The 24,141-nt window shown below is 39.9% G+C and overlaps 2 protein-coding genes across 3 annotated transcripts in view; one reads left to right on the top strand and one right to left on the bottom strand.

Annotated features, from left to right (window-relative positions):
* Positions 1-1,242: 1,242 nt before the first annotated feature.
* Positions 1,243-10,038, bottom strand: FCF1 (FCF1 rRNA-processing protein). Of its 2 annotated transcripts, none has more exons than XM_061611739.1 (8): positions 9,604-10,038; positions 7,318-7,385; positions 6,962-7,033; positions 5,656-5,804; positions 4,660-4,732; positions 3,339-3,426; positions 2,887-2,981; positions 1,243-1,498 (listed from the first exon to the last, which is right to left on the bottom strand). In XM_061611739.1, the coding sequence occupies exons 1-8, from the start codon at positions 9,604-9,606 to the stop codon at positions 1,450-1,452; spliced, it is 597 nt and encodes a 198-aa protein (XP_061467723.1). In that variant the 5' UTR covers positions 9,607-10,038; the 3' UTR covers positions 1,243-1,449. The 2 variants fall into 2 exon arrangements, with proteins under 2 accessions (XP_061467723.1, XP_061467722.1); XM_061611738.1 differs by lacking the exon at positions 9,604-10,038 and adding an exon at positions 8,899-9,102.
* The window catches only part of AREL1 (apoptosis resistant E3 ubiquitin protein ligase 1), a 35,631-nt gene continuing 21,181 nt past the window's right edge, over positions 9,692-24,141 (top strand). The window contains exons 1-3 of the mRNA XM_061611737.1: positions 9,692-10,148; positions 20,711-20,958; positions 23,853-23,912. Coding sequence (XP_061467721.1) covers positions 23,897-23,912 — 16 coding nt within the window. The 5' untranslated portion in view covers positions 9,692-10,148; positions 20,711-20,958; positions 23,853-23,896. The remainder of the gene's footprint in view (positions 10,149-20,710; positions 20,959-23,852; positions 23,913-24,141) is intronic.

The raw sequence follows: 24,141 nt of genomic DNA, 5'->3' as shown, positions 1-24,141 counted from the left end.
GGACATTCAAAGAAGCTGACTGTTGGAAGATTCAGGACAGACAAAAGGAAGTACTTCTTTACTCAGTACATAGTTAAACTATGGTATTTGCTCCCACAAGACGCAGTAATGGCCACCAGCTTGGATGGCTTTAAAAGAAGATTAGACAAATTCATGGAGGACAGGGCTATCAATGGCTACTAGCCATGATGGCTGTGCTCTGCCACCCTAGTCAGAGGCAGTATGTTTCTGAAAACCAGTTGCTGGAAGCCTCAGGAGGGGAGAGTGTTCTTGCACTCAGGTCCTGCTTGCGGGCTTCCCCCAGGCACCTGGTTGGCCACTGTGAGAACAGGATGCTGGACTAGATGGGCCACTGGCCTGATCCAGCAGGCTCTTCTTATGTTCTTATAGTTTCCCCCTAAAAATTATTAACTGGTATATAAATTAAGTGCTTTACAAGTATCGTAAAATGTTACAAATAAAAATAAGAAAATAATACACTATAAAAGGAAACAGTTAAACATAAATCTGTGGCTTAACCAAATAACACTCCTAAATACACCCTCAAACATCAGAATATTTCATTAGTAACATATATAACAAAAGCGAGCTATCACCTAGCCATTGTGATGCTTACACCACACTCCTACATATGTCAATTCAAAAGTAAGCCCCACTGAGTTTAGTTTAGATTTAAGCAGCAATCCAAGCCATTGGCCAGTACAAGCACCACTCGAGACAGAATTTTTAATAGCTGGATAATATTCTTGAATTTGTTGATTCATTTATTTGTCTTGATCTGTACAACTTCCTTTAATCAATCATACCACATCTGAACAAAGGCTACTCACTTTCCTTTTCTCATAATGTAAACTTGTTTACACAAAATATGTGAGAAATATCTTAAAGACCAAGAAGTAAATATATTAGCTAGATTTTATTCCAGCTTCTCCTTTTCTATTTTCAGAGTTCACTATACTCTCTTGAAAAATTAGATATGTTAGTTCCACTAACAATGGCTTCTGCAGAATGCTGACTGAAACTTTGAATTAAATACACTGGAATGTTTCTTTTTGCAGCTCAGATTTTCAAAAGATTCTGCATTTCTATAATTTTAAGCAAATTATCAGATTTCTGCATAAATCCTCCTAAAGGAGCCTTCCCAAAATGTTGTACAGCAGCATCATATGAAACTTTATTTGAAATAGTTGCAACATGAGAAAGAACTCAAATTAAGAAAAAGAGAAATTCTCAAAAGCCCAGTTCTAAACAATAAGGAATGTTTATTTTGGATCACATAGCAAGGAAACAAATTGTATGTTTTTTCTGGAAGACATAAGTTTGAAGAAATCAGTTCCGTTCCAAGCACCACAGGAAATAAGTTAGAAGCAGAAGAACTTTATAACAGGCTCAGCGTTATGGAATTTGGCAGTTGGAAACAGCTTATCTTGGATTGTTTTCAACTGTTGGTTAAAATCGAGGTGCTCCATAGTCATCAGGCATTCGCTCAATGTTATATCTAGAATGAAAGAACAACCCTTTTGTCAAATAGTCCATTGTATTATTTGATTGCATCTGAAGCAGTGAACTCTAGTCCATGAAACCTTATGCTATAGTTATCTGAAGACCCACAAGGCAGCCATCTTGCTGAAGCTAAGCATGCCTTGGTCTGGTCAGTACCTGGGTGGGAGACCACCTAGGAATCCCATGTATGCCACCTTCCACCTTGATGGAAGAAAGACGGGATACACTTGTAATAACATAAATGCCAGAGTAGTATTCAACATAGCACTAAGCAGATTTTTCCATTAGTACAAGTATTTCGTCTTGTGCAATGGAATATTCTCCCCCTCTCCTCCTCCCAAATCTGTTCTGAGGGTTTCCCCAACCCTCCAGAGCAGATCTGAGGATGGCGTTGAGGGAGGAAGGGGGGAATCCCATTGTGCTAGCACTAACCCTTGCACTAGCACTAACACAACTTTTTAGTTTAATACTGCCCTCTAAGTCTTTAAGGTGCCACAAAATTTGCTATTTATGCTGCAACAATAACACAACTACACCACTTGAAATTGTTGGCTTTATGTATCCCTTTGAGCCCTGAATATAGCAGTAGAGTGCTGAAACATTCAGTAAATTGTATTGCTAGCCAAGTGGAACACAGGCACACAAATGGGACAGAGCAAGCAATAAATATGGACTTGAAATCTGTAAGCTTTTTGGGACATGGACCTGTCTTCTTGCTTCTTTTTGGTCTATTAAAACTATGTACATTGGTGGTGCTAGATAAATAATAATGTATTAACTCTACTAGCCATTGTCCTTGTAAGTCAAAGTTAATATATTATTATTTATGTAGCACAATCAACGTATAAAGCTCTTTATAGACTAATAAAAAGCAAGAAGGCAGGCTCTGTTGTAAGGAGCTTGCAAATCTCAATTTAATAGCCACATAGGAAGTTGCCTAATACAATATAAGACCACTGGCCTTTCAAGCTCAGTATTGTCAATGATGAATGGCAGCAGCTTTCCAGGATTTCAGGCAGGAGTCTTTCCCAGCCTTATCAGGGATTGAACCTGGGAACCTTCACATACAAAGCATGTACTCTACCACTGAACTATACTAGATAACAGGAGTTAGGAATGGAAAGAAGCGACAACATCAACCACATACTGATACAAGTAAATACAGTTATATATACTTAGGCTTTATTTTAGTTGGACAAGAGGACATGAGCACAATAGCATTCTCCCACTCATGCTGTTGCTTTTATATTACTATTAAGGCCTTCCTTCACGAAGGTGGACTATTTATACACATACAGGCAAAGTTTCAAAATACACTGTTACAAAGTAAACTGCAATGAAATTATGTCAACAGATTGCTTTCTCGTGTGGCAGCTCACCTACCTGTGGTTTGATATATACATTATTGGGACTCCTGGGATCTTCCGTATTCTCCGCTTGAGGTCTCTGTCTACGGTAGCCACTATATAACACTTGTGCTGCAGGAAAAAGGGACAATCTCATAATTGAAAAAAACAAAAACAAAATCAAATGCAGCCCTTCCTTTAACCACAGAGTGCGAGAGAATACAAATTTCCAAAGAGATCAAGTGTTTCTCCCTTAATATGTGGGACCTCCAAGGTCATGTACAGGAGAGCTGAGGATATAGGATCTTCCTTCCTCTCATCAACTGTTTCTAATAGTGGTATCTTCTTGCTAAACAGGCAATGTTAACTATAAGAGAGAGCCTTGACTGAATGTCAGCTTCTTTCAGGTCATTCCTTTCAGGAAATAAAGCAGCTCTATATACATTTGGATGCCAATAGTACAGTACAGAAATTCCTAGAGGAAGATACCTGAGTTACTCTCTGCACCAAACAGTCATCTGCATAGGTCCCTTTGTGGGTGCATGGCAAGCGTTCAAATCGTGGATCTTTTGCTATCCTGTAGAATAATGAAAGTGAGAATTAAGATAGAATCTATGTAATTGACAAAATTAGAATTAGAAAATTCCTAGCAGAAAAACAATCTCTCTCTTTTCTTTGCTAGGTATACTCCAAATCTGTATAATCCAGGAGTTGCATCTCTGGGTCCCGATTTTTACAGAAAAAGAGGTGGTGCAGTTAAGGATTTCAGCTTACTATTTATATTTATATCAGGAAAGGCAGTTGGCCTACACCAAGAACCTATTTTGTAATCTAAAATTTTTAGAAGCATATGAAGAGATTCTTCTGGAAAAGTATGCTCCTGAAGCTGTTTTGGAAATTGTTTTCATTTTCCAATATGCATTTAGATTTAGTCAGTGCACTGTAATGAAGACAAGTGAAAACTAATCAGTTTATTGACCATTCACTGTAGCAAAAAACTCTGTCAAATACAGAACTCTCTCCTTTGACAACCTTTTCATTTATTAGCTATTTTCAGTTTAACATTTCTTTGTATCAGGAACCATCCTGCCTGTCACATAAACAGCCTGTGTGTGTCAACTGCTCAAACCACAGCAAACCTAGTACTAGGCACTTTCTGTTTAGAGTGTCTAAATGACCCAGCTTCACACTCCTCTTATAGGCAAACACATAGGGTTATATCCAATGCTGCTGTTCCACTTGTGCAACATATTTCCAGGTACACAACACCGGGTACACAACAGAATGACTCTTCATCTCCTGTCCCTCTGGAAGATTGTGGGATCCTCCAGAGCGGATTTTGAGGGCATGCGAGAGAAGAAAAGGACACAACAGTCCTGTTGCACAGTTGGAGCTCTGCTTGTGAGCTTTGGATACAAAACATAGTTCTTTGCCTGGCACTGGAATGCCAAAAGCATCTTGAATCCTTTCTCTGTTTCCTTTGTGTGCCATAGTAAACTGCTTACTTGCACTAATTGTTGTATTTGCAAGTCAGAAAGTTCTTCATGGGCCTGTTCGTTTCCTCAAGCTACAAAGTTAGAAAGGAAGCCAGAACTGAATCTCTGTCCAGAAGGGACTGGGAAGATCTGCTGCCTTGTTTTCTTCAAAAGGTACCTTCAGCCAGGAAAATAAGGGAAGTGGGGCAGTGGTAACCTGCCTAGTTTAATGATTCAGGATCTAACTCTGTACCTCAAGGATGAGTTTCTGTTCTGCACATTCATAAGTTAGACAAGATAGACAGAAAAACAGAGTCTACTTAATGTGCCTCTACCTTAGGGCTACACGATACTTCTGTCCCAGTTTCTCAATTTCAGCCATGACACAATCTGTGATACAAGGAATACCTGCAAGAATAAAGTATATATTTAGTATCAAAAACCTACACTGCAACAAAAACATACAGGTGCCTTCACATTATTGACAATTACCAAAAAATTAATTGATTTGCTTTTAATCCCTTATTTATATCACTCAATGCATCTAATTGATATTTTGTATACATCCATCACAAGGAAAAAAACACCATTAATAAAGTTATCTTGGGTCATAGTCAGCTTTTGTTAAATCTGATCACCAACGGATGTTCTTAACTTATACTAATGTTACAATAAAGTTTCAAAAAAACTAGCAATAAGCTAATGCAGAGGTTCCAAAATTAGTTTTCCTCATGGACCATGTGAACATTGCTGATGGCCTTGGCCGACCATGTAAAAATCATACAGCATCTAGGACAGAGCATTTCAATTGCTACAACAGGCAGAAAAATCATTAATAGTATTTTTATTACTTTTTATTTTTTATTTTATTACAATTTGCATTCCATGGAATTCAAACTGTAATACAACAAAATACAATATAAGGAAGAAAAGAAGCAATACAAATACAAATAAAAACTATTATGAATATTTAATATGGACATCCACAGATCACCTGACTGAAGCTTGCAGTGTACTGATGATCCATGCACCACAGTTTTGGAACCCATGAGCTAGTGATTATCTAAGTAGCTGGTTTGTTTAATTTTAATTAATCAAGGTATTTCACAAGCTACTTGTGCTATCAAACGTGGATACATTTGTAAGTCTAATGGGCAAGCACTTAGTAGCAAGCATTAAATAATAATGATAACAATAATAATGAAAACCAGAACCTGGTACATCAGTGTTATGTCAGCCTCAACAATGTGCCACCATCAGTGGAGCTTTTTATAGTCTCACCTTATCACAGTAACACTACCCTGGAAGATGTAACAGATCTGGATACTTACACTTGGCATAGAGGCAATCCATCATTGACTGCACCAGATCCAGTTTGGCTTTAATGGAAAAATTAATGAAGTTGGTATCAACCAGGATGTAGTAGGGAGGTCCTAGTTGTGTGTTATATTGGAAGAACAAGCAGGAAGGATATTTAGGGCTGAAAAGAGAGAGGTAGGACAAATTACTTCAGAACATGGAAAATAAAGCATCTTATCCACATACTTTGTATAACTTCAGAAGCACTTTTTTCAGCTTATAAACTCTTGCTAATTTTAAGCATTTTAAGAATATTCTGGTTTCAAGAAAATATCTTGAAAAATGTGACTGTGTACCTCAAAATGCTCAGAAGATAAAACACCCAAATAAGCCATATTTACTGCGAAGGAGTGTTGCCAAGCATTATTGTGCATTTGGGGGACTATTACATTTTTGAAGTCCAGCTTTATAGTCTGTACCATCTTTACAGCAAGCCCAAACCTTTTACAACAGGAAAAGGGCTTTTACAAGGACAGCCCTGAAACTGTGAAACCTCCTCCCAGTAATGTCAAGACCTCTTTGATTTCTTTTACACTAGCACTTGACTACTATCTATTGTAGTTTAGTTTTAACTAACATATTTTGTTAGTGTTGACTTTGTTTTATTTGTATTTTCATTATGTAAATTTGCTTTGAACAACGGAAAAAGCAGAATGCAAATATTTTAACAGACAAACACCAACAAAAATAGTGTTGTCTTTTGCATGCCTCAATTTCCTGAGAGGGCTGAAATCATATGCACAAGAACGAGACACAAGGAATTTTTAGGAAGCAAAAAGCATCCTCACTCATAAGTCAAGCCTATGAAATGATTATGATTTTAAATATGGTGAAATTAGTGTTCTTATTCAACAGGATATGGTGGTATCTACTTTTTTCCCACTTGATTTAAAATTACCCTTAAGAATAATTTCTGTTTAGAGTGAAGACCACATCAAAACTCAAAATATTATGAGGAACATCGAAAAATCTTTTATTCCAATTCTTTGTAGATGTGTTACTTGGAAGAGAACAAACCCTTAAAATAAGGAAAGTCTGGTCACCTTATCAATGACCTACAATGACCCTGCCAGTTAGAAATGCAATACATCCCACTACCTGCTTGATCAGCAAGTTGGCTGATGACCCACATAACATGTATTTGCCAAGCTAAACTAAAAGTGCCAACATAGCAAAGTCTTCATGGTGTTATTAACAGCTACTGAAATCAATGGGACTCATTTCTAATGTTGTATGTAGGTAGCAAACAGAATTGCTGGAAAATCATTAGAAACTTACACCTCTCTCTCTTTGATTGCACTGGGGTCCTCCTTCTTTTTCTCTTTGGCTTTAGCTCGGTCTGCCTCTTTGCTACAAATGACAAAAAAGCAAAACCATGTGTATCTACCATCTACTCAGGAAAGCACTGTAGATCATAGAAGGAAATGAGTATTTCTTCCCAACTGTAACATTAAATATAGGATCAGATGATAAAAACATAGTTTGGAGAGAACTTTTTGGAGCGCCTCACAATCACAATTTAACTCAACAGTATTTACTTAAGCATAGGATTGCACTGTTAATTATGCAAGCTCTTCTGGTTTAACACACATACTTCAGCAATTGCCACTAATAAATAATATCAAGAAACTCACATGCGCTGGTCACGGAGGCTGATCATACGTTTCATGGTAGCATATTTCTTTGCTTTCTTTTGCTTTCCCTAAAAGGAAAGTAGTTAATAATAGATTATTCTGCAGAAACACCACTTTTATTTGTTTATTATTTATTACATTTATGGCCTACCTTTTCTCCAAGAAGCTCAAAGTGGTACACAAACATGGTTAAGCTGAGAGACAGTAACTGGCCCAAGGTCACCTAGTATGCTTCATGGCTGAGCAGGGATTTGAACCTTCATCTCTCAGGTCCGGGTACAACACTCTACTATACTGGTTCACCTCACATCGTTGACCTTGGACAGCATCTCTGCAACTTCCTCCACCCCTTCCTAAGGAGCTTCCATGAAGCAATAGCAGGGATAAAGATAACCATTCTATACATACTTAAAATGGTAGTAAATTTAAATGCAGACATGATGTCTACAATATAGAAGCTAATCTTTGTACTTTTCTACTTTTTTCCTTGTTCCCCCTAAACCCTACTCCATCCAACTCTTCAACCTGATGAAGAGTTCTGAAGAACTGGAAACCTTACTCGCTAGTCTGTGACATTTTGGTCGTAATAAAACAGACATTTGGTCGTAATAAAATCCACCCAACAGTGGATTTTGGAGTCCCATTGAAACCTTTCAGAATTAACACACGTATATGACAGGATCGGGGATATAATAATAATAATAATAAACTTTAATTTATAGGCCGCCTATCTAGCCAGTGGCCACTCTAGGCGGCGTACAATAAAACATGATAAAATACAATAAACAATATAGCCAGTACAGTACAATGCAAAAATTACAGTATTTAGTAGATTGTTCATATTACAGTTCTAGAACTAGTTCACCTTGGAAGTCTCAAAGGTCGTAAAGGCCTGATGGAAAAGCCAAGTTTTCAGGCCCCGGCGAAATATAGGGAAGGGGCATGTCGAAGATCCATTGGGAGGGAGTTCCAAATCGTGGGGGCTGCTACAGAAAAAGCCCTCTCTCGAGTCCTCACCAACCTAGCCACTTTAGTCGGTGGAACCGAGAGAAGGCCCTGAGTGGCAGATCTTGTAGGGCGGCACACTTTATGACGTTGGAGGCGCTCCTTCAGGTATACTGGGCCGAAACCGTATAGGGATTTAAAAGTTAATACCAACACCTTGAATTGAGCCCGGGAAATAACTGGAAGTCAGTGAAGATTGTATAACACTGGGGTAATATGATCATAACGGCGGCTATTCGTAAGTAAACGAGCCGCCGTTTTTTGTACCAGTTGTAATTTCCAGACTGTTTTCAAGGGTAACCCCACGTAGAGCGCATTGCAGTAGTCTAAACGAGAGGTGACCAGAGCATGTACTACGAGTGGGAGCTGGTGGACAGGAAGGTAGGGTTGCAGCCTTCGGATGAGACGCAATTGACCCCAAGCTGCCCGGCATACCGATGAAACCTGAGCCTCCATGGTCAGCCTGGAATCAAGGATCACCCCGAGGCTGCGGACCTGGTCCTTCAGGGGCAGTTTTACCCCATTAAACACCAGGTCAATATTTCCCAACCCTCCTTTGTCTCCCACGAGCAGTACCTCCGTTTTATCAGGATTCAGCTTTAGCCTGTTTCTTCCCATCCATCCACTCACGGATTCCAGGCACTTGGACATGGTCTCCACAGCCAACTCTGGTGAGGACTTAAATGAGAGGTAGAGCTGAGTGTCATCCGCATAATGGTGGCACTGCAGCCCAAACCTCCTGATGATAGCTCCCAGCGGTTTTACATAAATGTTAAATAGCATGGGAGAAAGGATAGAGCCCTGCGGCACACCGCAGCTGAGGGGCCAAGGGTCTGAAACCTCATCTCCCAATGCCACCTGCTGGTGTCTATCGGAGAGAAAGGAATGGAACCAGTTTAATACTGTGCCTCCTATTCCCAATCCCTCCAGACGATCCAGTAAGATACCGTGGTCGACGGTATCAAAAGCCACTGAGAGATCAAGGAGGACCAGAAAGGTGAATTCTCCCCTATCTAGTGCCATCCTCATATCATCCACCAGAGCGACCAAGGCTGTTTCAGTTCCATGTCCAGTCCTGAAACCCGATTGGTAAGTGCGCTGACAGCTGATTGGCCACCACTCGTTCAGTGACCTTGCCCAAGAATGGTAAATTAGAAATTGGGCGAAAGTTGTTTAGATCTTGGGGATCCAAGGAGGGCTTTTTCAAGATAAGTGCGGCCAAGCACTAATACACCACAATTCCATCAAGATACAACGCCAAAAAACAAGGCCAGCACTCACCATTTTGTTGTTCCTCTAGTAGCCCCCCCCCCGCCACAAGTGCTTTCGCCCACTTCCGGTGCACGGCACGGTCGTTCGCCCCGCGGTTATGCGTCACTTCCGGACACTGGCACGGGGGGGGGGGGAAGAGTAAGAGTGACTAGCTGGAGGGTACTCTGACAGGGCAGGCACAGAATAGAGGATGACTATTAGTCCCGTGGCCAGCACGGCTGGTCCTTGACTCGCTCCGGTTGCTTCCGCTCAGCGACCCTTCCTCATCAAAGAGAAGGCAAGAGAAGGGAGGACTTGACGTGGGGTTGGGGCGCAGAAGGAAGCACCTGCAGCTGGGAAAGGGGCGGCGCCCTTGGGAGAGTCTCTTCTTTCTTCCGCCGCCCTGCAGGAAGGGGTAGCGTCCGAGTTCTTTAGAGGGAAGAATTACTGGGAGCGTAGGGGAACCAGAGGCGTTAGGTCTGGCCGTGGATTTAAAGTGAGAGTCTGTGGTCTGAGTCCTGGAAGGGCACCGAGCCCGATGACGGGCTTCTTCCCAGCCTCCTTTGGTTCTCCGGGTAAGAAGGAAGGAAGGAAAGTTTGGTCATGGATGGTATCTCATTTTTGGGATTGCGTGCGGCTAAATGTGGTGATTGCTGAAGCCCTTGAATTTGAGATATTTGGGACTCCCTCCTTTTTTCTCCTCGCCCATCTCCCACTGCCCTTCATAAGTGTGCTTCAAATGTCTGTCCGGCCCAGGAGAGAGAGAGAGAGAATTTGTGGCAACTTGCCATTGTTAGCTTCTGCCTGTCACACATATTTCATCTTTCATAAATCCTAGTGGTAACTATAAGTGGGTTTGTTGTGCCCCCACGTTATGTATGTACAGTTTTTGTTCTTCCTTTTTTATTTTACATTTTCAATTTGTCCTGAAAGGTAAGTTAGTATTTTTCACTGCTTGATTTAAGTAGTGGTTCCCAAACTCACTCTCTCTCTCTCTCTCTCTCACACACACACACACATACACACCCTACTTGAAAATTGCTGATGTTTTTGTCAGACCATTTAATATTGTTCTGCCTGTTTTAGCAATTGTAATACACTGTGCTAGATGCTGTACTTTAATTGTATTTTAATTGTATTAATAAAGAAGTTTATTGCTTATTTTATTTCTTGTAAAGGAAGCCACAGACCTGAACTTACAAGATCTGACCAGGGTGGTTCATGACAGATGCTCTTGGAGGTCACTGATTCATAGGATTGCCATAAGTTGTAATCGACCTGAAGGCGCATAACAACAAAGTTAACTGTATTAGTTTGCATTCTGTAGAATTCAACTTATAGTACCATAAAATACAATATAAGAAATAAAAAATACAATTAAAAATCAATATGAATATTTAATACAGACATGCTGTGGACCACCTGAATGTAGCTTGTGGACCACAGTTTGGGAACCCCTGATTGAAGAAAATCAAGGAGTGATACTTGTTTCGCATGGGGTTCTTAGTTGTCCCATTCTAGGATCCACCTTGGCTTTGAATGCTTTCTTGCTGTCCTGTTGGTGCTGGTTCTATATTGTTTCTGTTCTGTGTGCTCTGTTGTACTGAAATATGTGTTTTTCATTTGTCTAGAAGATGGTGTTAAGTCCTGAATATGCTGCTGTTTTAGAAAAGACATGATATGGAAAGTGTTTCTCTCCCACTCCCCTTTCCTTCTGGAACTTTTTGTTTTTGACTGCATGCTTTCTTTTAGTTTTTATTTATTTATTTATATTTCCATTTATAGACTGCTTACTATCTGAAAGCAGTTTACAATAGAATACACAAGATACAATAAAAACATATCAGATTAATAGGTGGGTGGTCTCTCCCACTTGTCATATTTGACTTGTAGAGGTGGGGCAAGTAAGAGGCTGGCCAGACAGATCTAGTTCCCCACCAGTGTGCTAGAGGTAAGTAATATTTTTAGATAGAACAGTTTGCTAGATTTGAAATACAGGCAGACTAGTAAATTGCTTCTCTTATCTGAAAGGTTGATCTTTTAATACAATTTTGTAAATAACCACTCGCTTGGTTACTTGTGGGTGAATAAAAAATACCTGTAGGTGCCCAGGCAGGTAAGTCTTACAAAAGTTAATTTTTCCCTCTTTAAGATCAGAAATAAATAGTTCAGGCATGGAGGCTAGTGAAAGTCACATGCTCTTTCTTATCTGTCTACAATTACTACTGTAAAGCCTGATTAGCAAAAATGTTTTTCTCACATCATTTTGTAAGGAGCAAGTTGCCAGCTAACCTGCAGGACTCCTTTTTACAAAATGAAGTGAGAAATGGAAGAATAAGACTGCCACAACTCTCTCCTCTTCTAAAGCAGTGAGGAACTATGCCACAAGTACATATTGAATTGTATAAATACATTTGGAAAATACATTCTCATGTGTACATTAGGAAGTTAAACCATTACAAAGTGCATTCCTACCTGTATCTGCTCAGAACCAAGCTCCATTGGCTGAATGGGGCTTATTCCCCAGGTAAGTGTGTATAGAATTGTACCCTAAAACACCAGCTATTTTGTTAGTTTACTACAAGATGAACTGAGTGTATTAGTTGTGGGCAATCACACAAAAATATAGACATTAGTTCTTATGTGAGCAACCAGAAAAGACGCAGTCAGGGCTCTGCTGAACTTGCAAAATAGGACTAAGAACATCAGGTGCAGTCTTGCAGGATAGTTGGCACTTGCTCCCTGCAAAATGATGTGAGGAAAAATGATGCATCTAGCTTTCCATTTAGATGGTAGAAACTTGGAGTTGCTTATACTGTTGTTGTTGTGTGCCTTCAAGTCGATTACGACTTATGGCGACCCTATGAATCAGTGACCTCCAAGAGCATCGGTCATGAACCACCCTGTTCAGATCTTGTAAGTTCAGGTCTGTGGCTTCCTTTATGGAATCAATCCATCTCTTGTTTGGCCTTCCTCTTTATCTACTCCCTTCTGTTCCCCCAGCATTATTACCTTTTCTAATGAATCATGTCTTCTCATGATGTGTCCAAAGTATGATAACCTCAGTTTCATCATTTTAGCTTCTAGTGACAGTTCTGGTTTAATTTCTTCTAACACCCAATTATTTGTCTTTTTCACAGTCCATGGTATGCGCAAAGCTCTCCTCCAGCACCACATTTCAAATGAGTTGATTTTTCTTTTATCCGCCTTTTTCACTGTCCAACTTTCACATCCATACTACTTAATCCATTTTTTATAAGAAGGCTACTTGAAACAAGATGCATATCCTAGATAGAAATAATTTTTGTTGGAAAAGTGCATGAATTTTCACATTTGACTAATGTGCATATACCAGCTTGACCATGTATAAGCACATCCAGTGAAATAGGTGTATATACATTCATTATATGTGACAAAATACATATGGGGCTTCTGCAGTTCCCTTTATGGAAGTGTAAGGAACTTTGACAGGAGGAAAGCTTCCCTCAGTTACTTATGTGAACAGACATAACAGAGGCTTCCCTCAGTCTCTTATTAGATTATTAGCTATAAACAGGCAATAACACCTGGTGTAAACTGACATAGGTCCTCTTTTATAAGGACAGCTCTTTGAGAAGTTCAGGGTTATGAAAAGCCTTAAAGTTTAAATGAATACTGTGTCCGGTAGATGATGTGGATACTGAAAAATATCTAGACGGTTTCACCTATATCTATTTTTCAAGTCTTTAGCTTTAATGATTTTTGCAGCACTGATGGCTCTGTTACTCTGGCCTACAGAGTGAGGTTTATGCCACATGAACCAAAGTAAAGCTTTCCTTTGTCTATCCTATTTGATTTGAAGTGGTTATTTAGGGAGGAACCTGAACTCACAGATAGCAGAATCTATGTGCCCTGTTAATTGAAAGGTTAATTTGGAATAATTCATTTTTTAAATAATCCTTATTTCCTTTTAGCATTTGTAGCAGTTCTGATAGCTTCCAAGAGAAAATGCTAGAGTTGTTTATGATTGGAATTGGAACATGATACAGAGACCTGGTCTTTCTTCATTATACTGATTTAGACTGTAGTTACTTGAGGGTACATGCCACTGAACTCAGTGGAGCTTGCTTTTGAATAGATATGTAGGATTGCATTGTTAGTTGTATAGAATCATATCTATTATGGATTGACATGTGATGCATACTCAGGTTTGTGCTTGCTGTGCCTGTTAAATGCAAACATTTCTGCTTGCTTGTGCTGACTGTGTAAGCAGTACTGCTAAAGTGCAAATTGTTCAAATGTGACAGAGCATTTCCCCTCCAAATCATTCTGTAACTTGATATAGCATTGCACATGGGGAATAAAAAGTTGCTATAGTTTAATGGGGACAGAAAGCCAGTACCACTGCAGGTTTCTAAATTATTTTACTATTAAGAGTAGTAAGACTTGCAGAGCTTATGATGACAGATTGTAGGAAATATTTCACAAGATGATGCATCATAAGCTCTGATAGCCACAGTGGTGGGCTTCAGCTCTAATAGTATTTCATTATCTGCATCTATTTGTGCAAGCTGATGCAGAATGTAATTAGGACATCTTTGCCTGGATGTTTTCAGGTAGCTCTGAAAGCAAGTATATTGATTTAGCTGCAGGGGAAGAAGACCCCTACTCTTAGCAGTGCATGGAAGGAGCAGATCAAAATGTTCCATTAACAGTTACTTCTGAGGTCATTTGCACTGCAGTACTCTCCCTGCCAACACTTTGAAGAGAATGCCAGCCTAGTACTCCTTGACCATTCTAAACAATAGCCTTCACATGCAAATGATTTTTCTAGAATCTAGTTTAGAGTTGGGCTTTCAAAGTCTTAGGATTTACAAAGGGCTTTTCATCATTCATGTTATCTTGGGATCAATGCAGGTTCATAGGGTTACAGAGAATCTGTGAAATAGCCCTCCATTTTAGGGAAAGGATATCTAAACACATACGTTCTGAATTATGCATTAGTTGCTGTGGTCATTACCTGACCAGATAGTCCAGATTAGCTCTCCGGTCTGATAATTAATGTCATCGTATCCTGGGAACTAGCTAAATAAGCAAATCAGCTTGCACATTTGTGCCGTAAATGTGTTTGATAGCTGGTCCCTGTTGATGTTTATTTATTTATTTATTTATTTATTAAATTTATATACTGCCCGACTAGCAATAGCTCTCTGGGCGGTGAACATAAAACAGCATAAAAATACAATAAATAACAAAACAATACTAAAATACAAGCAACAATCCAACACAATAAACATTTTTAAAATTAAATCAGTGTAACTTAAAATGCTTCAGAGAATAGGAAGGTTTTGACCTGGCGCCGGAAGGAGAGCAGAGTCGGCGCCGGGCGTACTTCCTCAGGGAGACTGTTCCATAGTTCGGGGGCCACCACTGAGAAGGCCCTAGATCTTGTCATCACCCTCCGGGCCTCCCTGTGAGTTGGAACCCGGAGGAGGGCCTTCGTAGCAGAACGTAGTGCACGGGCCGGTTCATATCGGAAGAGGCGTTCCGCAAGGTATCGTGGTCCCGCACCGTATAAGGCTTTATAGATTAATACCAACACTTTGAATCTAGCCCGGAAACATATTGGCAACCAGTGCAAGCTGGCCAGAACAGGTGTTATATATTATGATGTGGTGCAGAGGAGCAGGCTTTGGACATGTCAGCTCTTTTTGCTCTTTTTTATCTGTCTAGCTGGCATCCTGCCTGTCATGTCATATAATAGAGCAAATGAGTTGGAGTTAAATTTTACTGACAGTGAGACTGTCTTTCAAGCAAGGAGAATTCTGAAATAGTGCACCTAAGGACAGTAATAAAATGTTGAGTTAACACTGTCCTCCAAAGACTGGGAAAGATATTGCCAAGTTTTGGGTCAAAATATATCCAGAAAATATCTGTCACTTGTTCATGCATGGATCATGCTAATGGCAGGGCAGCTCAGAGTGCCAGTTTTTGTCTCCTGCAGTAGTTACATTTTGCACTTCAATTGAGAAAATTATCAGTCCATCTTTCAGTGTTAATGTGAGATTGTTGGGGAGTTTTTGAAAGAAAGAAAAAAGTCTTTAATACTGTTCAGTAATGGAGAATTTTGATGGAATTTCCTAGCAGCTCATTACAGAGTTTGTTTTCAAAGATGTACAGTACTTTAAGAAGACACCAGTTTGTTTGCCACTGGAGATAAAGCTGTCTTGGAAATGTTTGTTTAATCTATTCTTGTGTTACCAATTAAATTGTCCAGAAGGTTTGGAATCATGGCTGTGAATTGGCAATAATATGTGTAGTCACTTGTTCATACATTTTATAGAGATACATTGAACAAGGGTTACCCAAGTAAGGCTTTGGTTTCTAGCCTTGATTAAAGATAGTGGAGGGAAGTCTCCATCATCCTGGCCACTCTTCTTTATTACTGCAATTTTCACTGGTCTTAACATATAATAAAGATTCCAGGTTTGCCATAAAACCTTTGTCACACAAGAGGTTTGGGGTTTGTTGTCCCTTCATTGTTCTAAATGCAGAAAGTCAATTAAGAGTTGAAACACTGAGCTTCCTTTTAAGTCTGCCTGATAAAAATGTCATTGTATTTAGAAAGTTATCTCCCATCAACAGACACCTGCCCAATATAACATCTTGCCTATCCAGAGTCCCCTGTTCAGCTAGGAAAGGAAGGAATGCTTGGGCAAATGGGATTTTCTCTGGTATGTTTAAAAAGACAAATTCAAGTGAAGGTATTTGGAACAACTCCCTATCTCTTTTCTATCTGAAAAATATAGAAGCCAGTTATAAATGAAAGAATGCCAGAGTTATAAACATCTCAGAGGAGGAGAGAATAGCGAGCACTTTACCATGAAAGATTAGAGGACCTCATTGTTAATTGCTTGACAGTAATTGAAATGTTTTGGGAGGCATGGATGGTGGTGTATTTTCCCTTTAATTTCCCTCTTTCCCCTATATACTTTTTACTAGAGAATAACCAGAAGATGGTCCGTTTTGGCAAGAAACGTAGCAGTTTTAAATGCTCTGGACATATCTGAAAGTATAGTGGTCTAGATCATTTTTGAGGCCATTTTATTGTTTTGTTCTGAGTTGGAAGACTCACTGTTGTGAGTGCAAATGGATAGTATCAGTGATATCACTGCTGCTGACACAGGTCCTTCCCTCCCTTGTTACATGTGTAGGAACATGCATGTGTATATACTACACACATGACCCTAAAACATGCTTATGAGAGGCGGGAACTTTGGCAGGAGTTAAATGCTTACTGTTCTGAAAATGTGTTTAACCAGTTCATGCACCCATAAAATCACTGTTATGCCAATTAATATGCAAATAGCAAGAATTTTTATTAAACCAAATAATTTCACAAGAATGCAGAGCAGCAAAGGTAAAGGTGCGATTTAGAAAAAATCAAGCATGAATATGTTCAATTTAATATCTGAATTCATGCATACTTCTAATCTGAAGAAATAAGAGACCCTAATCTATAATCTATAATAGAAACAAAGCAATAGAGTTGACACTCTGAGAAAATAGAGAAAGTTTGCAAAGTTTTTATCTATTCTGTTCCTGGAGAGGCTCTTGCAGCTTTTAATGATGTTGTGTTATATGTGTAGCAGTCAAAACCCGTAGCTTAGGCTAAGATCTCTGTACCTAGAATTTCCATAAGGGATCCATGAGCCCTACAATATTATTTATTTATTTATTTATTTATTTATTTATTTATTTATTGCATTTATATACCGCCCCATAGCTGAAGCTCTCTGGGCGGTTTACAATTAAGAACATTAAAAACAAGTATACAAATTTAAACAATTAAAACCCATAAAAATCAATAAGCAAGTTCAAAACACATGCTATTCAAATGCTGTTAAAATGCCTGGGAGAAGAAGAAAGTCTTGACCTGGCGCTGAAAAGATAACAGGGTTGGCACCAGATGCACCTCGTCAGGGAGATCTTTCCATAATTTGGGGGGCACCACTGAAAAGGCCCTCTCCCTTGTTGCCATCTTCCAAGCTTCCCTCAGATTAGGCACCCGGAGGAGGACCTTTGATGTTGAGCATAGTGCTTTAGATCTGGTGGATCTATGGCTGGCTCTGACTTGTCCTGCCCCATTTTGGGGCCTATACTTGCTGCTGCTGGAGGGAACACCGTTGCTGGTAGCTTCTCAAAAACCGGCACTTTTGGCAGCACTGCAGCCCTCCATTAGAGGAGGAACACCTCAACCTTATCCTAACCCTCTCCAGCAGCATAGATCAGGAGATTAGGATTGCTCTATAAACCCACTTAGAAATACATAGACAAATAAATTGAAGCAATCAGTTTCAAAGTCAGGTATTTTAGAGCAATCATTTGACACAACGAAATATAGTTTTTTCCTATCTACAGCACAACCCAATGGAGGACTGCTCAGATATAAGCCCTACTGAGTTCAATAGGTTTAATTCCCAAATAAGTGTGTACAGAATTGCAGCCTAAATGAATTTCAAATAGACAGCATTTACCACTAGACAGATCCACCAAATCAAACATATGTACAATGACAATTTTTAAAAGGTAAATAGTTTAAATAGTTGCTCTGGGTTGGAATTACAATGAATGAAAATCAAACTATAAAGCTCTCCAGCCCCAGATTGGTCTGCTGTTGTGCTGAGGTGCTCCTTGCAGGTAGTGTAAAGTAGTGTAAAGTGTACAAATGAGTATGCCTGAGTGTGTGAATATAAGCATGTGGTGAGTTAAGAATGGCAGCCAGGCTAGAAATTCCACAATACAAGTTCCTTACCTCAAAGCATCCGAGTCAGGGTGTGTGTGCTGCTTTTAATAATAATGATGATGAAGCTTGACAACAATGACTGTCTGAATGGGCTAAAATTGATCCCTTTTTCTAACATTCTAGTCTCATGGGTGCATATGGAAAGAAGGAGAGGTGTGCTGATGTGATAAAAGGGACACGAAAGATTTCTTTTGAAATGTAGATTTGAGACCCGTTTCTACTAGATGATTTTAAAGATTACCTTTTTGCTGTGACTGACACCATTGTTCAGTTGGAGGCAGCATTCCGTGAGAGGAACTGAGAAGTATTAAATTTATAGTTCTTCCTTATTGCCACGTAGCTTATCAATACATTCTTTCAGTATCTAGGGTCAGGAAGTCTGGTCTTATATCCCTGAGTAACAAACAAGGTAGAGGTCATGAAGGGGCTGATTCCCAAAATGCAATACAAGCAAGACAGTTTGCTCTGATCCACTGAGATGAAGCAAAGAAAAAGCTGGGTAAAGTGTCCTCCATTACTCCCTCTTGCACCATTTCTTGATGATGATGATAGATTGTCTTTAGGGTTGCCAGGTCAGAAGCATCCCAAACTTTGAGATTTCAGGGGTGGGCCCTAGTGATGTCACAGGGCAGGCCTGAGCAGCTGCATCCTATGGGAGGGCAATGAGGAGCTTCCTCCTCCCCCCCCCCCGATCGAATGCAGCCAGCTCTGTAGCTGGGGGGGGGGCATCAACGGGACAAATCTCCCTTCCCCAGATTCTTCCCAGTCCCTGGTCTCCAGGAATTGTTTGTGGTTGTGGCATTGGTTGTTGGTGGCAGCGGGTGGTGGTGCATGTGTGGCCAGGTGGCCAACCGAAAAACCAAAGATTGGGGTAACTTGCCTGGAAACCCAGGGAGGACCCCCCAAAAATGGAGATCTGGCAACACTAGCTGGCATGCAGGACTAGAGATGTGAAGGCCTGGGAAAAAAACAAGGGAACCCCCCCCATTTTTCTAGTTTATTTCTAGGCCTTCACATCTCTAGTCAGGACTGTCACAATATGATTTTATGTGCTTGTGTCCCCTCCCAGTCCATTATATGTGTCCCTAAGTGTAGTATTCTCTCTGAATGTCAGTTTATGGGATTAACCCAAAAACTAAAATACTATTGTCGTACACATTCACTGAACATCTGGATAAACCTAATGACTTTTCACTTGCTCCTTGTGTGTTGTTGTGCTGATTCTGTTGGTTTGTTAGCGTCTGTGAACTTGTAACTTTTAAAATCTGGACTTTCTTAAGAGTGTTGTCACATCTCGGGGTTTGATATGAAGTTTCAAGGTTTTAGTTTTCTTCTCAGGGTCTCCCAAGAGAAGGAGTAAAATCTCAAGATGAGGTGCAAAGTCCAGGCTATTTTTTTACTTTTAATATTAGCTCTGCTTCCATCTTCCTCAGGGTCTGATCCCTGACCCACCAAAGAGCATGAAGCTCCACTCCTGAAATGCAGGCTCTACTTATTTATCTCTTAGGTTGTTTCCACTGAGTATCAAGGTTGCAAGCTCAAAGGCTTGGTGACTGTCAGTTTAACACAAAAAGGAGTGGGATCTAATTGGTACTCTTGTAGTCAAGGAAGGGCTTTTGATCTAGTGGAAGAGAAGGAGGGGCAAGGGTTCTCCTCCATCTTGCATGCCCCTCTCCTCCTGAAAATCACATCCAGAGAAGGGGATTTCCAGAATAAGGTGGGAGGCAGTGCGAGAGGCTGCAGGGAGAAAAATCAGCAAAAATAGTCTCCCCTCTCTTCCATTATCAGGGACATCAGCTGGTTCAAAAGCCCTTCCCTGATCACCAGGGCACCAACTGGATTCCACCAATTTTTCTGCAGATGTACTTAAACTGAAAGAGATACCTGCCTGGTTGTAACACATAGAAAAAACACCAGGAAGAATCCACCAACTTCCAGAAAGAGACTATGTTTCAACATGGTTCATTCATAGCCCATAGCTATTAACAAAATATCATCACCTTGAGATATATCTCTTTTTGGTGGTTCATTTGTAGTTCACTTGCATGCTTGTGAAACATTATGGTATCAATTTTTTTAAATATACAAAAAGCATTTAAGCATGCAAACCATCTTGTGTTAAGGCGTTCTAAGCTCCAAAACATAAAGTCTGGCATGTATAAACAAGAGTGAAATGAGACAAGACTCTGGTTATAGCGCTGCTGCAGCTATGTGATGTTGCCTGACTGTTCACCAATGTTACTCTTCAGTCAGTTTGAGGATCAGGTGACAGGAATGCTTTTGATCTACTTTCTTGTCCAGCTTTTTATTATTTAATATGTGAATTGATTATGACTTTGTCTTTCATTTCAGACAATCTCCTAGCAAGTTTTTTGAGGGCTGCATAGTGTGACAATGCAGAGTGCCACTACTTGGGATGGTCTCCTCATTGCTGTACTTGATTCCCTGCCTGTGAACCTGTATTGCGAGTTCCAGGATTATTTGTCTCAATGATGACATCCCCTCCGGCTGTTGCTTTCCTGGTTTCTGCATGCTGAACAACGTTTCTGAGGAATGGACACTCTCCTGTTGTCTTTCAGGTCATGGGAGCTGGTGTAAAGGTATTATCCCCCTGCCCCGGTTGGTTGGAAGGAGTGGGAAGCATAGCTGAACAGGGTGTGAATTGCAGCTTAGTAGAACATTGCCAGTCAGAAAGGAGGAAACACCAATATAGAATTTCAGCATAGTTTAATTTGCTACTTCTGTTAGCTGACAACAATGTAACTACCTTGCTTGTAAAATCTATTGTCATGCTAGATAAACCCTTGGCTGGGACATCTAGACACTGTTCTTTTAAAAACAAGGTATTAGTTTTTAGTTCCCATTTTTGTGTGTGCTGGTGTGTGGTGCTGTATTTTTCCAATCTCCAAAGTCTGTTTGCATGCTCTTTGAATCACCACAGCCTAAGCAATGTTGATCTTGCATTTAAGAGAGGGAAGGTAGAAGCACAACTCCCTCTTTCTGTGTGAAGCTTATTTTTAAACTTACTGCTGGTAAAAACTGCTCTGATAACCTGCCTTTTGGGAGATAGACTTGTGTGCATAACACATTCCAACTGAGAAGATACTTCTGAGGGAACTAATAAACCAATATGAGCACCCTTTTTTCTCTTCTGTTGTAAGCATGCTGAATGTTTGCAGCACTCTACATTTTCAGTATTTCCCAATGCGGTGTGTGTGTAAGCCTGCACAGAAATTAAGCTCTTAATTTGAGGTCCTTCTCGGAGTATCTATTGAAGGGGAAGGTCCCACCCATGCATGTAGTGTTTCCCTCATTGTTAGACATGTCTTGCTGGAGCGTTAATGATTGTCAAATGTATGGCAGGCCTTTATGTGTACCTGTTTCTGAACTTAGCCTCAGTTTTTGGTGATGATGTTCTACGTGCTTTATTCCTGTACCTGAATTTGACTGGATGGCTGTCCTCTTTTTCTTTTCTTTTTTTATAAAGACTGTTTGGACTATTGGGAATAAATTACTGATAAAAGAATTCTTCTTCATTTGCAATAACACCAGTGTGTAGCACAATATGACCTAGGTGCTGCTGTGTCATAAAGTTCAATATATCTACCTCCTGTCTGTGGGTACCCTGTCTCCAGGGGTGAGATGGGTGACAACTGAGGAGACAGCATTTGTGGTGGTGGTGCCTCATTAATATAATAATCTTCTCAGGGAGGTCTGCCAGATCAAGTATTAGGGACCAGGTTAAGACCTCTTTATTTGCCTGAGCTTCCTAATAAACGGTGACTCACTGCTAAGAATGGTTGTATTGGTTGTGCTATCTGCTGTTTTTTTCCTGGGGTTTTATTAATGTTATTACTGATTCTGCTTTTATACATTTATTCCTCCTGTCTGCTGCTATATGATTTGGTTTTTATTGTTGAAATTATTTTAATGTTTGTTAACATTGTTAGCTACTCTGGAAACTTGTTCAAATTTAAAAATGGAACATACATTTAGTAAATTAACAAATGTGACTGCGTATTGGAAATGGATGTTCCTATGTTTTTTTAAAATATTTTTTTTGGTTCAAAAGGTCAACCAGAGAGAATATTCACTAATAGGCAAAACACCTCTGCTTTTTAACGTTTGATAGAAATACCTGTTGGCTATGGGTACGTTCTTAAACTGCAAGGTTTTTTTTACCTATTAGTGAATTTCTCTGCTTTTTTAATCCAGTAGGTAAGAAATGGGAGGGATCCTGTGCAAGTTTGCTGAGAATGGCTGGATCATTTGCATGCTTATTGAGTTCAACAAGATTTACTCCCATGGAATCATGAAACTGACAAGAGGGGAGGGAGGGAGGGCAGGAGTGGGGAGGGCAGGAGAAAGGGGGAAAGAGGGGAGGAGGGTGGGCAGGGAAAAGGGGAGGGAAGGTTGACCATTTGCGTGCTTATTGAGTTCAGTGGGATTTACTCCTGTGTAATAATGCTTAGGAGAGGTGAAACTGACCTGGAGGAGGGGGAGGAGGTGGGAAGGGGGAGGGAGAGAGGAGGGGAGGAAGTGTAGGGGGAGAGGATTGGATGGGTGTGCACTGGGCAGAGGGAAAGCCCCTTTCCTTTCCAAAAAGAAAACATTGTTAATAGTGTTATTATCTTTCGGGGTTTCCCCCAACTTTTTATTCTACAGCACCTGTAGTCTCCCACCCAAATGTAAACCAAAGCTGGCCCTGATTAGCCAAGCCAAACAGCTGTTAGTCTGTTGTTTAGAACACTGACAGTTGGTTCTTACGGAGCATGCCTGCGCTATCATAGAGTCCAATGTTAATTTTCTTAAATTAATTAAAAATCAGCCATGCATTTTTTTATCTTTTAAACTGCAGAAGATGATGGTCAGAGTGTGGGGCAAGGTCAGAAACAGGATTACAGGTACTTTGTGAACATGGCTGATTTTTAATTAATTTCAACAGATTATGAGACCACTGACAGGAAAAAGTCCGGGTCTGGAAATTTTTATTGCTGTTTCAGACTTTAAACTCTGGATTCTCTCTGAGTGTTTTGTGTATCACCATGAAAACTTAGAGGTTTGTTAAGCAAGTGTTTCTGAGTTCAGGACTATTAAGTTTTGTAAGATTTTTGTTTGAAATGAGCTTATGGGAAGCAGCAGAAAAGCATGGGGATATTTTCCAATTGTACATGGTGGAATGCAAAAAAGCCATGCTGGCTATAGTATACAGCCAGTCTTGTGGCTGTATAATCAACAGTTGCTAGAGAATTTTGGTGATGTTCAGTTTCTGATTCTCAAAGTAGCTAATATCCTTGTGAAGAGAAGTTACAAAATAAAATTATAATTCCATGTTGTAGAACTTTCATGCTTTATTTTTATTTTCTTTAAAGGGAGGGCAGACTTAGGGAAAGGGAAGATTGCATTATGTTTGTATTTTCATAAAGGCTAGACATTTTACTGAGAGATTTGCAATGGAAGGGATGTTGAACTAAATCTGCTTTCTATATTCCAGATGCAGCTGTGATCCTCGGCTATGTGTCTCATTGAAGGGACCTGATGTTTTACGTTATTGGTAAGCAAAGAAAATATTTTTACAGGATCCAGAAAAAGCCTGCAGCCTCTTTTAACTCAGTCATGTGGGCTTCAGAATCTATTTTACTAATACTGAACTTACTAACTTGTTTGTCAATTTCATATGTAACAATATTGTCCTCAGATCTTACTCAGTTTCTTTCTTTAGCTCTTGTGGTGGTGAAGACTGGGCTCCTATTGGGAGAAAGGGTGGGATATAAATCTAATAA

This window comes from Rhineura floridana, chromosome 2, assembly GCF_030035675.1.
Source record: "Rhineura floridana isolate rRhiFlo1 chromosome 2, rRhiFlo1.hap2, whole genome shotgun sequence".
NCBI lineage: Eukaryota > Metazoa > Chordata > Lepidosauria > Squamata > Rhineuridae > Rhineura > Rhineura floridana.
This window is presented reverse-complemented; position numbering and strand designations above follow the sequence as displayed.